General features: G+C 50.5%; 1 protein-coding gene across 1 annotated transcript in view; it reads right to left on the bottom strand.

Moving 5' to 3' along the window:
* Nucleotides 1-7,976, bottom strand: part of valopa (vertebrate ancient long opsin a) — a 107,258-nt gene extending 99,282 nt beyond the window's left edge. The window contains exon 1 of the mRNA XM_085994741.1: nucleotides 7,607-7,976. Coding sequence (XP_085850867.1) covers nucleotides 7,607-7,976 — 370 coding nt within the window. The remainder of the gene's footprint in view (nucleotides 1-7,606) is intronic.
* Nucleotides 7,977-14,606: the final 6,630 nt, after the last annotated feature.

Genomic DNA, 14,606 nt, shown 5'->3' with positions numbered 1-14,606 from the left:
CATCATTTGATGACGCGTCATCAGCCAGTTTCATTAAAGGGACCATGCGCAAATTTACTTTGACATTTGTGCTGTCAGTGTTCTACAGCATTGAGGTGCTGCAAACAATGACAAGCACTGCACAGAGGTGCACGGCTGCAACCAGGCTCTCCCATGACAGGCTCTCCCATGAGCCACAGCACGCAGGGAGGTCCTCTTCACTTCCCATGGGTGGAAGAGACCTCCTCAGGAGATCAACACAGCCTGGTTGCACATTGCAGAGGAGGGCACAAGCAGGGATGTGGGCAGGAGGACCTGGGTGCAGTGGCGCAAACTTTTCAATGATCTCAGTAGATCACGAAACGTTGCTGCAGAGCCGCACTGAACCTCATCCTGCTGTGCCACTCATCACATCCCATCACTCTGCCTTCCCTACCCTACTCCTGCACATCCTTCCTCACACCAACTTAATTTGCACCTCCACCCATCCCTCGCTATCTACATTATCACTTCCCCATCTCAGTAGCCACCCCTCACACTCACACTCATCCTAGTCCAATCATACCAACTAACAACACACAAGGGTACGCACTTGGATGTTTTAGGCAATGTTCATGTAAAGTTTCTGTTAGTGTGGTGTCAAATATTGAAACCTTTATTTTCAACACTTTGCGTTCTTGGACAGATCTGTGTGCACCTTTGGAAGTGGCTTAGTGACTTGCAGTGAATGGTGAGACATAATGGTACCCTCCGCAATGGTCATGAGTGTGAAAGGAATGGCTTGGGCATTGTAGGGGTGCTTTATGGTGTTGGTGTGGGGTGGTGCCAACCTGGCACATTATGTGGCAGTCAGGGTGTAGAGCATCAAGTGAAGTAAATCTGGCCTTGGTGAGGCCATCCCTGGCCTCCCAGGCAGCAATGTGATTGGGTGCTATTGCCCTGTGTAGCATCAGTTGATTGCGGAGAAGGTTGATGTTGTTGTTGGTGCTGCTGGTGTGCCTGGTGCTGCTGGTGTTGGGGCTGGTCGTGGTGGGATTATGAGGACAAGGTGAGATAGTTTCAAAGGCACTGATGCTGATGTAATAAATGGCAGGTGAACTTGAGATGACAGAAGCGATCTGTCGATGGTGAGAGAGGATGTTTCAATGAGGTGATACTGGATAGAGAGTTTGTTCCAAACACTTGCAACTTGCATAAAGCTCAATCTGACTTCCAAATGCAGTAAGCAACAGTTTCTGAGCTTGGAAAGTGAACAGATGTCAGATGGGAGCTTTTACAGCACATTTGTAGCTGTCAAGTAATGAGATGATCCCATGGCCATTCATCTCCCGACCTGCTGATCTGACATGATCCCCGAGCAGCTTGGACCCCATGGGCGACCTCGTAAAATGGTCAAGTGAGATCAAAACACTTTTTAAGTGGCTCTTAACAAGGTGATAATGACCTAAATTGCCTCCCCCGCCACTGCATGTCAGGTCTGTTCAGCGTTGACAGACCCGACATCTGGGAAAGTAGCATGGTGGCGGGATGACAGCAGATTCCTGACCCGCTGTCAACAATTTTTTTTACCACCCGAACCGCCACCAAACGCGCCCGCTAAGTCCCCGAAAAACTCTCCTCGCTGTCTTTCAGCTGAGATGTTAAACTGAGGCCAAGTCGGCCATCTCAAGTGGACCTAAAGGATTCCATGGTACTAACTGAAGAAGGGTACTTCTCATGATGTTGTGGTCAACATTTATACCTCAACCAACACCACCAAAAAACAGATTATCTGATCGTTTATGTCATTGTTGTTTATGGGATTTTGTTGTCTGCAAATTGTCTGCTCCCTGCATTCTGCCCTACGCTAAGTCCTACACATCTCCAATCCCCATTAACTCCCCATTCAGTGAGGAGAATAGTAATAGACTTCAGGAGGACATAGACAGACTGCTGGAATGGGCAGACATATGGCAGATGAAACTTAATGTAGAGAAGTGTGAAGTGGTTCATTTTGGTAGGAGAAACCGAGGAGAGGCAATATAAACTAAATGGTACAATTTTAAAGGGGGTGCAAGAACAGAGAGACCTGGGGGTGTACCTACACAAATCTTTGTGTAGGTACACAAGTTGAGAAGGCTGTTAAAAAGGCATATGGAATCCTTGGCTTATAAATAGAGGCATAAAGTACAAAAGCAAGCAAGCTATGAAAATGTCAAGGCCTTGCAGAGGGTGCAGGAGAGATTTACTAGAATGCTATGGGGAAAGAGCAAGGGAGTGGGACTAATTGGATAGCTCTTTCAAAGAACCGGCACAGGCACAATGGGCTGAATGGCCTCCTTCTGTGCTGTATCATTCTATGATTCTATGATTCTTCCAATGTCCTGATTCCTTCACTCTATCATCAGCAGCAGAGTCTTCAGCCAACTCGACCTTCTCTAAAACCCCATGCCCGCTAGTTATCTTCCCACCTTAAAAAGCCTCATCAAATCCTGTCTCTTCAACCATGCTTGGTTGAATTTGTTCAAACATTCCTACCACTGATCAGCAAACATTTCTTCCCTATGAAACGCTTTCAGACATTAAGGGGGGGGGGAGAAATGGGTTTGTTTGCACCTCTCATTCGCGCTCCAGGGGCAAATCACCGAGTACCCAGGCGCGGCACCACTAACACCTCCTGCAAAATTCAGCGGGAGGTTAGCGGCAGTGGTAGCCGGTAGCGCCCTGCGTCACTATGTTGCCAGCGATAACATAATCGCCATGTGCAGCGGCCCAGCTGTAAACTTTCCTTGCGCCCCCTGACCTATTGCCAGACGATATGTGTGACAGGATCAAGGGGCGGTTTGGCAGCAGCAGCCACGCAAATTAAAGGGCAGGTGTCGGGCGGCCATTTTAATTTTGGCCGACTGCCAGCACCTGCCCCCTTTCACTTTTGTATGCGGGGTGCCGGCTGCAATCGCTCAGCCCGGCACTCCACTTGAGTGCCGGGCTGCTTTCCCAGTACCCCGCTCCCCAGTGGTCCGGCAGGGCCCCGGGGCATGCAATGCTGGGCCCCTACCCTTTAATCAGGGGAGGAGGCCTGCAATGACGCAGCAGCACGTAGCGCTGCATAATTCAGTAGTAGCGCCCCAAGCAGGTGGTGGAGTGCATTCCAGTAGCGCCCCACCTCCTGCTTGGGGCGCTACTAATGAATTTACGGTGTGGGGGGGTGTTGCTAACTTTTTCGGGGCACTAAATGTCAGCACACCAAAATGGGCGCCACCCAATTTTTCCCCCTTATTATATTAAGGATGCTGTGACCAAAAGTAGATTTTTATCTATTCAATTTTTAACTTTGCAAAGCAATGCAAGAAGGAAGTGAGATTGCATTGCTCTCTTTTATCAGTGTGGAGTGAGGGCTCCAGAATACCCATATTAAAAATAACATAAAAGTCAGATAGTACACAAAAAAACACCCAAGTGTGTCTCTGGGGCCATCAACTGTTAGTTAGATATTTTACAATACAATGGCCTAAGAAGACATGATAGTTTCATTTTTTTTAGCTAATTCAAGATGGACTTCACACTGTAAGCAGTTCAGAGCCATAAAGGTAACCTGTGTGTGGAGGCGAAAGACATGGGTAAGGTTCTTAATGAATACTTTGCATCTGTTTTTACAAAAGAGAAGGATGATGCAGACATTGCAGTCAGGGAGGATGAGTGTGAAATAATAGATGAAATAAACATAGTGAAAGAGGAAGTATTAAGAGGTTTAACATCTTTAAAAGTGGATAAATCCCCAGGCCCAGATGAAATGTATCCCAGACTGTTAAGAGAAGTAAGAGAGGAAATAGTAGAGGCACTGACCATCATTTGCCAATCCTCTCTGGATATAGCTGTGGTGCCAGGGGGCTGGAGGACTGCTAACGTGGTACCATTGTTTAAAAAGGGAGAAAGGAATAGACCGAGTAATTACAGGCCAGTCAGCCTAACCTCAGTGGTGGGAAAATTATTGGAAAAAATTCTGAGGGACAGGATAAATCTTCATTTAGAAAGACACGGATTAATCAGGGACATTCAGCATGGATTTGTCAAGGGAAGGTTGTGTCTGACTAACTTGATTGAATTTTGTGAGGAGGCAACAAGGAGGGTCGATGAGGGTAGTGCATTTGATGCAGTCTATATGGATTTTAGCAAGGCTTTGATAAGGTTCCGCATAGCAGACTGGTCACAAAAGTAGAAGCCCATGGGATCCAAGGCAAAGTGGCAAGTTGGATCCAAAATTGTCTCAGAGGCAGGAAACAAAGGGTAATGGTCGAAGGGTGTTTTTGTGACTGGAAGGTTGTTTCCAGTGGGGTTCTGCAGGGCTCAGTACTGGGTCCTTTGCTTTTTGTGGTATATATCAATGATTTGGACTTGAATGTAGGAAGTATTATTAAGAAGTTTGCAGATGATACAAAAATTAGTTGTGTGGTTGATAATGAAGAAGAAAGCTGCAGACTGCAGGAAGATATCAATGGACTGATGTGGTGGGCAGAACAGTGGCAAATGGAATTCAATCTGGAGAAGTGTGAGGTAATGCATTTAGCGAGGGCTAACAAGGCAAGGGAATACACTATAAATGGTAGGACACTGAGAAGTGCAGAAGATCAGAGGGGCCTTGGAGTGCATGTCCACAGATCCCTGAAGGTAGCAGGACAGGTAGATAAAGTGGTTAAGAAGGCATACGGGATACTTGCCTTTATTAGCTGAGGCATAGAAGGTAAGAGCAGGGAGGTTATGCTTGAACTGTATAAAACACTAGTTAGGCCACAGCTAGAATACTGTGTGCTGTTCTGGTCACCACATTACAGGAAGTATGTGATTGCACTAGAGAGGGTGCCGAGGAAATTTACGAGGATGTTGCCTGGGCTGGGGAATTTTAGCTATGAGGAAAGACTGGATAGGCTGGGGTTGTTTTCTTTGGAACAGAGGAGGCTGAGGGGGGACCTAATTGATGTGTATAAAATTATGAGGGGCCTAGATAGAGTGGATATGAAGGAGCTATTTCCCTTAGCAGAAGGGTCAATAACCAGGGGGCATAGATTTAAAGTAATTGGTCAGATGTTGAGAGGGGAGTTGAGGAGAATTTTTTTCACCCAGAAGGTGATGAGGGTCTGGAACTCACTGCCTGAAAGGATGGTAGAGGCAGAGACCCTCATCGCATTTTAAACGTACTTGGATATGCACCTGAAGTGCCATTGCCTACAAGGATACGGACCAAGTGCTGGAAGGTGGGATTAGGGTGGATAGCTCTTTGTCGGCTGGCATGGACAAGATGGGCCGAATGGTCTCCTTTTGCACTGTAAATTTCTATAGGGTAAAGATTGAGTCGCGCCCCCTTTGGGGCACTAACTTTGCCGGGGCGCTACTTTTAGTGCCCTGAAAAAATTAGCGCCCCGCAGCTGAAATTAATCGGTAGCTCCCCAAGAGGGAAGCGGGGTGCTACTGGAAGCGCCCCCCCCTCCCTCTTGGGGCGCTGTGAGTGAATATCGCGGTGCTACGTGCCGCAGCACCATGCTCTGCGGTAAGACATGCCGCGTTACTGCAGGCCTTCCTCCCCTTCTTAAAGGGGAGGGGCGTTGCACAGCATGACCCAGGGCCCAACTGGACCACCAGGAATCGGAGTGCCAGCTAAAGAGCCCGGCACTCAAGAGAAGTGCTGGGCTCACGGAGCGCAGCTGGCACTCTGCGGGGGGGGGGGGGGCTGGTCAGGAGGCCGGGGATGGCAGAGGGGGCTGGTGCTGGCAGGCGGCCAGCAACAAAAATGGCCGCCCAGCACCTCCCCTTTAATTAGTGCCACCCGGCCGCAGATAGGCCCCCCGATCTGACGGTAAGTCAGGGGCACTACCGAAGATCGTGGCTGGGGCATGAGTGGGGCGCTGCACATGGCGATGACATCATCGCCGGCGGCGCAGCGTGTGGGGCGCTAACAGTTACCGCTGCTGCTAACCTCCCGCTGAATTTCACAAGAGGCGTTGGCGGCACTGCGGGAGGTGCAAAGCAACCGAATTTTTAGGCCTATGAATCTATGATATGAAATACTGTAAGATCACATGTTTGGAGAATTGTAGCACCAAAGGTGCAATATTCAGGACTCTATTATACTACTGCTACCACACATTGCTAAAGTCTAACACTGCCACCCGTTTGGACCACAAGATCCCAGTTATACTGCTAGCTGTGCGTTAGTGAAGATACAGCTGTCTGCCTGTGTGATTTTCCATGCACATAGAGCTTCACTCACCTGGTATCCACATGTTGGCAGGTCAGCTCGCTCTCGTGACATTAAAAAAATTAAATCGTCTTTAAGTTCCCATGCAGTCAAATGGATCACCTGAAAATTTCGCTTTCTACCATTTCCAGTTTACACTATTCAAGACCTGATTTGAGCAACTTCACACCAAAATGTCACTCCAAAGCCAAAACTGCGCAATGTCCACACAAAGAGACATTTCATTGTGCAGTACACACGTCTGCTGCATATATGACGAATAAAATTGAATTGAATTGAAGAGGTATAGCAGATTGTCAATGGAAGGACGATCAGGCGGCTGCTGTTACCGGCTTGTTATCCTCCCCACCAGGTTTTCCTCTCTGCGCACTGCCCATGCGGTGCTTAACGCCCAGGCGGTAAAGACAAAAATCTTCCCCCGTGGTGTGGCGCATAACTGACCAATAACTTTTATATTTCGGCCGGTTATTTCAATGCCTACTGTGGGAGAATTTCTAATGCAACTCTGGGGAGCAGCAGCTCCTGTGACTAAAGGAAAACATGTCTAGGGTCCTAATAGTCCCTATTAACCGTGCAACTTTTGCTAATGTGAAACGAGACTGAGGTTTAAACCAACCCGAATAAAAGGGGTCACTTGTTCAATGAAAACATACAGGAGCATCATCTCAAAGCTCAGCGTTGTCCCGAATGCTCGCACTGTGGATCGCTAGTACATTGATGGCTATGGGCAGGTCCTGGAGTTTCGGTTTTATAATCTACCCGTTCGCGACAGAAACAGATTCATTCTCCACCTTTAATTCCAAGGAAAGCACATTAGCTGGACTCCGGTTTTGATTTAAACATTGTAAGTGCCATGCAGTAGAAAGCCGGAGCATATTTCGTTGCATAACTCTCAGCGCTGAAGTCCACCACACAATGACCGCCTCCAACCGATGGGATCGCCTGCAATCTCCGTACAGTGAGAGGCACGGCCAACTCTGCAGGCTCAACTCAACAGACTGATGTGACCGCGAACTTGTGAATGAGCCTGTTTCCGATCGAATTTACAGCAACGATGTGAGGGCAGGCTGGCTGGCTGCCAGTGAAAGTCCAGATCACCTACTGCAGTCTGAGCTCCCAGAGACTGGACAGCAGGAGTGGGTCCGATGCCATAATCCGGCTGCAAATGCGGCGAGTTCCCAACGAAAAGCAGCAGAACTCTCCACCTAACAACTGGGTGGATTTTGACACCCTTCTGTGCCAAGTTATATACTTGGTGTGCGGACATGTCTGAACGGTGTATATTAAATTACTGCCGTAACTACTTACTTTTCGCTTCCTATATCACAATCTCCTGTAACATTTGACAAATACTTATCTTATTCGCTACAACAATCTAAAAGTAGAACGACTTACCGAAAAAAGTTACGGCAAACCCTTCCAAAACACACGCCCAGGCTCCCAGGGCGAAGTATCCATAAAGGTTGGTGATAAAACTGAGAGTCCCGCCGATAGCTGAGACCAGGAAATCAGCCAGGGACAGATTGAGAATGATGTAGTTCAGAGGCTGCCTCAGCTGCTTATATCTGTACGTCACCAGCAAGACAGTGAAGTTTTCAGAAAGTGATAGAAATGTCACGAAAAACATTAAAGTCGCCAAAAGTTTGAAGTTCCAGGGTTCGATGGTGTGCAGGGGCCCACTGAACGGGTCTGTCGGCGGGGAGACCAGGTCGGTCGCCTCGGAGGACAGGGCTTCGTTCACAGCCCTGCTCCACGAGGAATTCATCCCTTGTACACACACGTCAGTGAAATTCACCAATACCATCCAGCAATCACTATGGACTTACTTAATGTTGACAAAACTCGTAACGAGCAGCCCTAGTGAAAAATGAAAACTGAGAGATGTATCCCTTTGGATTTAAGAACAGCAGATTTCCCCTCAGGTGCTCTCCTCTCCACCCAGCTATTCTGCGCGATTGGTGAAACTATCTCCAGGGATGGACACCTGACAACATGGGCTCTGTCTGGAGGGGGAGGGGTACGAGTTTGAGTTGGGCTTCAGTTTGCAGTGTGCGGCAAACGGATGCGAATCGGATTATTTTTTGGAGGGGAGGAGGATGGGCTCCTGCAACAAAGCTTCACAAATTCCAGACAAGGAAATTGAAAGGAAAAATATTGAGGTGCAACTAAAAAAAACTACCTCATCCTCCCCACCCCGTGCATACAGGTTGTCAAACTAAATGTAAGGCAAAGGTCTGTTACGGTGACACGTCGGAAACTTTATTTACCATAATAGACCCATCTCAAGAAGGGAAGTTACCTCCTTCTAAGTCAACCAACCTGTTGCATGCTTTCTTGTGATTTTGGGTGATCGATTACAAAAGTTTAATCAAAGTCCCCAGTCGACAGAAAGTGTACAATGTAATAAAACAGATTGCAACTCGACCGCATCAATGGAACACGAGGTGCATTAACCAAAACAGAAAATCAGGTAGAGAAGATTTTGTTCATCCTACTCCCACAACGGTAGTGATAGATTTCACGATAGCAAAATACTGCAGATGTTGGAAATCCGAAATAACAACAGAAAATGCTGGAAAAACTCAGCAAGTCAGGCAACATCCGTGGAGAGAAATTTGAGTTGACGTTTCGGGTTTGACCCTTCTTCAAAACTGGAGAGAAAAGGAACTAGATAGATTTCAGTTTGCCCCAGCACGTTCAATACTAGCTGATAACCGCTAAGGGACGTAGGGGGTTAAATTATAATGCCTTTCCTATTTATTCTGAATGTTTTAGCTCGGGGGAGGGGGCGGTTGTAGCTTGTTGCTCCACTTAAACTCTTACTGCACATATATGTTTCAAAATCGAGAAAACCATTACTATTGGCTTTAACACCACTTATGATTACATTGATACACGAGGTGATGTTTGGCGGTTGGAGGAGTTACTGACTGGCAGTGTGAGGGCAAGTAACATACAAGGCTGAAGCCCAGGTACCACAAGCTGGTGGCTGCATCTCCACTGATGTTGTCAGTTCAGTTCGCTCATATTTCTCAGAAATTCCTCTCAGCTATTTCCTGCATCATGTCACAGGCATTCTCACGGAAACTAAATCGTAACACTTTGTAGTAGCTAACGATAAGACAACGCTCTCCGATAGAGTTCCTAAAAAGATAGGACTTTACGGCCTAGAAATTCAGTATAGCCACTTTTGGTGCGGTAAAGTCGGGCGGCCGCTAAAGTTTGCGCCCGGCGCAAAGTCGAGGCCACTTCGCCAATATTCAGTAGCTTCGCCCTAAGAGTTTGCTGGAGCGCTAAAACTGGCGATGCACGACTATCTTTAGGCGCTAAACTGGCGGTGCTGAGCAATACCGCCGAGGCTGGGCGCAGCGCAGGTGCGGTCATTTCTTGATTGACAGCAGACACCCTGGCGCCGGCCAGCTCTTAAAGGGGGAAGGGTCGAGTTGGTCTGCTGCCACGCCCTGGACACTGCAGCCCTCCAGCTAGGCCTAAACACTGCTGCTGGACAGAAATAGCACCGGGAAAGATGCAGAAGGCCCGTGAACGTGCGCAGCACTTCTCTGGCCATGATTTGAAGGTGCTGGTTGGGGCTTTGGGGACGAGACGCAAACTCCTGTTCCCGGACAGTGGGAAGAAGCCTGCGACCTGCGTCTACAGGAAAGCCTGGAGGGAGGTCGCCATCAGGGTCACAGCCAACAGCGAGGTCCCCAGGAACTCTGTCCAATGCAGAAAAAAATTCAATGACCTCACCAGGATTGTCAGGGTGAGTACCCTTCCAGTGTCCTCCTCATCCTTGCATGTGCACCTCACATTATGGGCAAAGGGACCTGAAAGCCCTAATGGCCAGCCCTCATCCAGCAGCTATGGGACTGGCATGAACATCAATTGCACATTCTGCACTTTCCACACTGGCCAAGCTATTCGACCATGGGAGACAGTGCACACCAGATCAGGGCTACACACTGGCCAAGCTAATCGACCATGGGAGGCAGTGCACACCAGATCAGGGCTACACACTGGCCAAGCTAATCGACCATGGGAGGCAGTGCACACCAGATCAGGGCTACACACTGTACTTAGAGGCCGTCCTTTCTCTTGCAGGCCAAGCTGGCCCACAATCAGAAGAGCCGGACTGAGACCGGGGGAGGCGGTCCCCAGATCCAGCAGCTCACTGCCCTGGAAGAGCGCATGGGTCACCTCATGGGAGCCCGGGTGATTGGGCCCGTTGCCAGTGGAGATGCCGACCCTGTTCTGGGCACCAATGGTAAGGACATCACCTTTTGGACCTCTCTCGTCCCACTTGCGCATCAGATCTACATCCTTTGCCACTGTCCGACCAATGCGCTGAATGCCACCACTCATGCCTCCCTCGCTGACGCCCTCTCCTCAATCTAAAGCTACTCTTGTCCCTTCCTGCTTTCAGATGGTGAGGAGGAGGTCCCTGAAGCTGCCAGTGACAGCCCCTCGGAAGAGGAGGAGGAGGAGGAGGAAGAGGAAGGCGGCCCATCAGGGGAACCCTCACCCGCGCCAGGGGATGCCAATGCAGGGGACACGTCTTCCCTGGAGGAGAGCCTGGGGGGAAGTGTCGGAAGGGAGTGTCGCTCGTGGGAGCAGTGGCGTGCAGCAACGCAGGAGGTGTGCGGTTGCTCAGCGGCCTTCTTCCCAGAGGGGGGAAGGGTCGGAGGGGAGTGCAGTTGCTGGGCCCAGTGGCATCCAGCAACGCGGGAAGGGTCGGGCAGTTCGGCAGCCTTCTCCCCAGAGGGAGAGTCCGGCCTCCAGTCCGGCGACGGTCAACTCCAAGGAGGTGCGCCTCCTCGATCAAATGTCCATGGACTCGGAGTGCCGGCACACCGAGCTCATGGGGGTTGTGGCACGGGTGCCTGAGGCCATCGAGTCCCTGGCTCATAGTGTGGCCGATTTCGGGGCCTCACAGGCCAGGAGTTTTGAGCAATTCGGGGCAGCACAAGCCGCGAGTCGGGCCGAATTCGGGGCAGCACAGGCAGCGAGTTGGGCGGAATTCGGGGCAGCTCACGCAGCGAGTGGGCAGGTGATCAGTGGTGCCGTGCAGTCACTGGGTGCTCTGATGCAGTCACAGACCAGGGCAGCACGGGCACTCACTGCTACCACACTCGCTGCGTCAGCCAGGCATCGCCAGGACACCCGCTGCGCTGTAGCAGCACAGCGGTCTGTCGTTCGGCACATTGCAGCGCATGCTGCAGTGCGGGCCCGGCCGAGTGCCAGTGTGTCACTTAACCAGCGGCCGCCTGCCATCCGCCAGCTTGCCCCCATTCCTCCAGCCGCCACTGTCACTCCCCCAGTGGAGCTGCCAGGAGATGCTGGTCCGACGGATGCTGCCCAGCCACAGCAGCAGCATTCACCAGCCAGCCCCTCGAGGCCCAGACCTCGTCTAGGCCAACCCCCAAGGGCATCTGCCGTGATGACATGTGCCCCTCAGGAGCCTTCCCCCAGCCTTGCAGCAGCCACTGGGCACAGTTTGAGGAGGAGCAGCAGGGCGGCCAGGGGCCACAAAAGGCTGGACAAGGAATCGCCCTCGCAGGCCACAAAGTAGAGGGTGTGGACAAATGTTTTTTTATATGGGGATGGTTGTTTTGTTTCTGGGGATGGTTGTTTTGTTTCTGGGGATGGTTGTTTTGTTAAGGCCGAGGATGAAGGCCATTTTTGTTTAAATGTTTTGTTATTCCTCCACAGGTTGTGGGAGTGAGTCATGTGTGTGACTGTTTTTTGGGGGTGTTGTCTGTGTTTGGGTTTCATGTGGGAAGGGCCCTGAGTTTGTTCAATAAAGCATTTTATTTATTCAGATTGCCCATGTTTGATCTTTGAAGTGTTTGTTGGCTTAAGCGGCTGAGGGCTTGCGGAGCGGCTGCATTCATGTTCTTTCATTGGCACAAGCCATTCCCTGACAGGGGGCCTAGAAGTGACGTTCAATAAGCCGCCGACGGGCGGCCCTTGGACCTTGTGCCTCCTTCCTGGCCTGGTACTCCTCCTCCTCCTCCTCCTCCTCCTCCTCATGCTCCTCCTGCTCCTCCTGCTCCTCCTCCTGAGGTGGTGCTCCAGCGTGAGGTGGCAGTGCCTGAGTCCTGCGGATAGCCAGGTTGTGCAGCATGCAGCAAACGACCACGAAATGGGAGACTCGCTCCGGCGAATACTGCAGAGATCCGCCGGAACGATCCAGGCAGCGGAACCATTGCTTGAGGACGCCAATTGTTTGTTCGATGATGTTCCTCGTCGCTTGATGGCTCTCGTTGTATGCCTCTTCAGCAGGGGTCCTGGGCGCGCGGAGCGGGGTCATGAGCCAGGTACACAAAGGATAGCCTTTGTCCCCGATAAGCCATCCTCTTGGGTGAGGCTGTGCCTGGAACATGTCAGCCACAGTAGTCTGTCGCAGGATAAAGGCATCGTGGCTGCTGCCTGGAAAGCGGGCATTGACAGCTAGGATGCGCTGCCTGTGGTCACACACCAGCTGTACGTTGAGGGAATGGTAGCCCTTCCGGTTGTGGTAATCCTCGGGGTGGTCCAGAGGTGCCCGCAAAGCCACATGCGTGCAGTCAATGGCGCCCTGCACCATGGGGAAGTCCGTGATTCTTGCAAATCCCACTGCACGCTGCTGCTGCCTCTCCAGTGTCATGGGGAAGGAGATGAATTGGCGTCTCCTTCTGAAAAGGGCATTGGTGACCTGGTGGATGCAGCAATGCACGGCGAACTGGGATATGTTAGCAATGTCCCCAGCAGCTGATTGGAAGGAGCCGGTGGCATAGAAGTTCAGAGCCACCGTCATCTTCACTTCCACCGACAGAGACGTCCTACACCTCAGCTGTGGACGCAGATCTCTGTGAAGCAGCTGGCAGATCTCTGCAACCACCTCCCTTCTGAATCGCAGCCTCCTAACACATTGCGCGCCAGTCATGGTGAGATAGGAGACCTGCTGGCGGTATTGCCTGAGTGGGTAAGATCCACGTTGCCAACGCCTGTTGCCCCCTCTGCATCTAGCCAGGGCTGCCCCTCTCACACAGCATCTGCGAGCCCTTCCGACATAATGCTGAAACTCAGCGTTGGCACCCCATGCAGCGCCCATAATATGCTGGCAAACAATGAGATATCAGTGAAGGCGAATTGCAAAGCTGTGGCCTGAAGCCAAAAATACCTGTCCTAGTGTTGGGCCAAAGCAGTAAGCTCCCTTCCTTGGTCTCTCTCCAAAAATCCATTGCACAAGAGTGATTGCTGCAAAATGGCTGCCCTTTATAGTGCAGGGTAAGTGCCCTTTAATTTGCGCTCGCCGCGGCCCGCTTCGGCTGTGCACCGTTCCACTCCACAGTCGTTAGGGCCGCCAGGCACACAATGGGGCGGCGCGACTGAAGTTCCGGTTTGGGGCGCACAAAGGGCGTTGCACGAGGAAATGACATCATGATCTGCGCGCGCAGCTGAGCGCGCGCAAAGACTTTGCGCCGGCGCTAAATGTCTACTGAAGTTGGGGCGAGGCGCAGATCGCGCTGCGCCCGGGCACTAAGCGCCTAGCGCTCAAGATCTACTCCTCCTAAGGCGCTAACGGCTGGCGCAGCCAACTGAATTTCTAGGCCTACATGTTGTATAAATTCTTTAGCAAGACATTTGTGTTCCAACTGGAGATTATCCACACATTAGGTGTACGGTGAAAGTTGGATTATTTGGAGCAATGAGCCACTGTGTCCTCACATTGGATTATTTAAAGTGTAAAACTAGTGTTCCGAGGCCCTAATCTCTGGAACTCCCTCCCTAAACCTCTCCGCCTCTCTACCTCTCTCTTCCTTTAAGAAGCTCCTTAAAACCTACCTTATCTGACCTAATATCTCCTTATGTGGCTGGTGTCAAATTTTGTTTGATAACGCTCCTGTGAAGCGCCTTGAGAGGTTTTACTACTACCGGTTAAGGCGCTATATAAATGCAAGTTGTTGTTGTTGTTGTTGTTCCGGCTGCGGAAAGGCAGCAGACGCTCCGCCACAGAGGGGAAGGAACTGCTGCAACTGCAACACCGTGGCATGCTTGATACTAATGGAACATAGGAACAGGAGTAAGCCATTTAGCCCCTTGAGCCTGTTCCGCCATTCAGTGAGATCATTGCCTTTGCCCCATATCCCTTAATACCTTTGGCTAACAAAATTCTATCAATCTCAGATTTAAAATTAACAATTGACCCAGCAGAAGAGAGTTCCAAACTTTGTGTGTAGAAGTGTTTCCTAACTTCACTCCTGAATTTTTAGATTATGCCCCCAGTCTTAGAGGGGAGAAATTCATTATCGCCCAGGAATGGTGCTAACTTTGGAAAAGTTTGAGATTTAGCGCCAGGCACTAATGAATCTCGCTGTATGCAAAATTCAGTGTCATTGTTCAAAGAAAGGAT

Source organism: Somniosus microcephalus, chromosome 8 (assembly GCF_052327205.1).
Source record: "Somniosus microcephalus isolate GS21.2 chromosome 8, FLI_Smic_1.0, whole genome shotgun sequence".
Lineage (NCBI taxonomy): Eukaryota > Metazoa > Chordata > Chondrichthyes > Squaliformes > Somniosidae > Somniosus > Somniosus microcephalus.
Note: the sequence above shows the minus strand (reverse complement) of the source record. Positions and strands in the feature narration are given on the sequence as shown.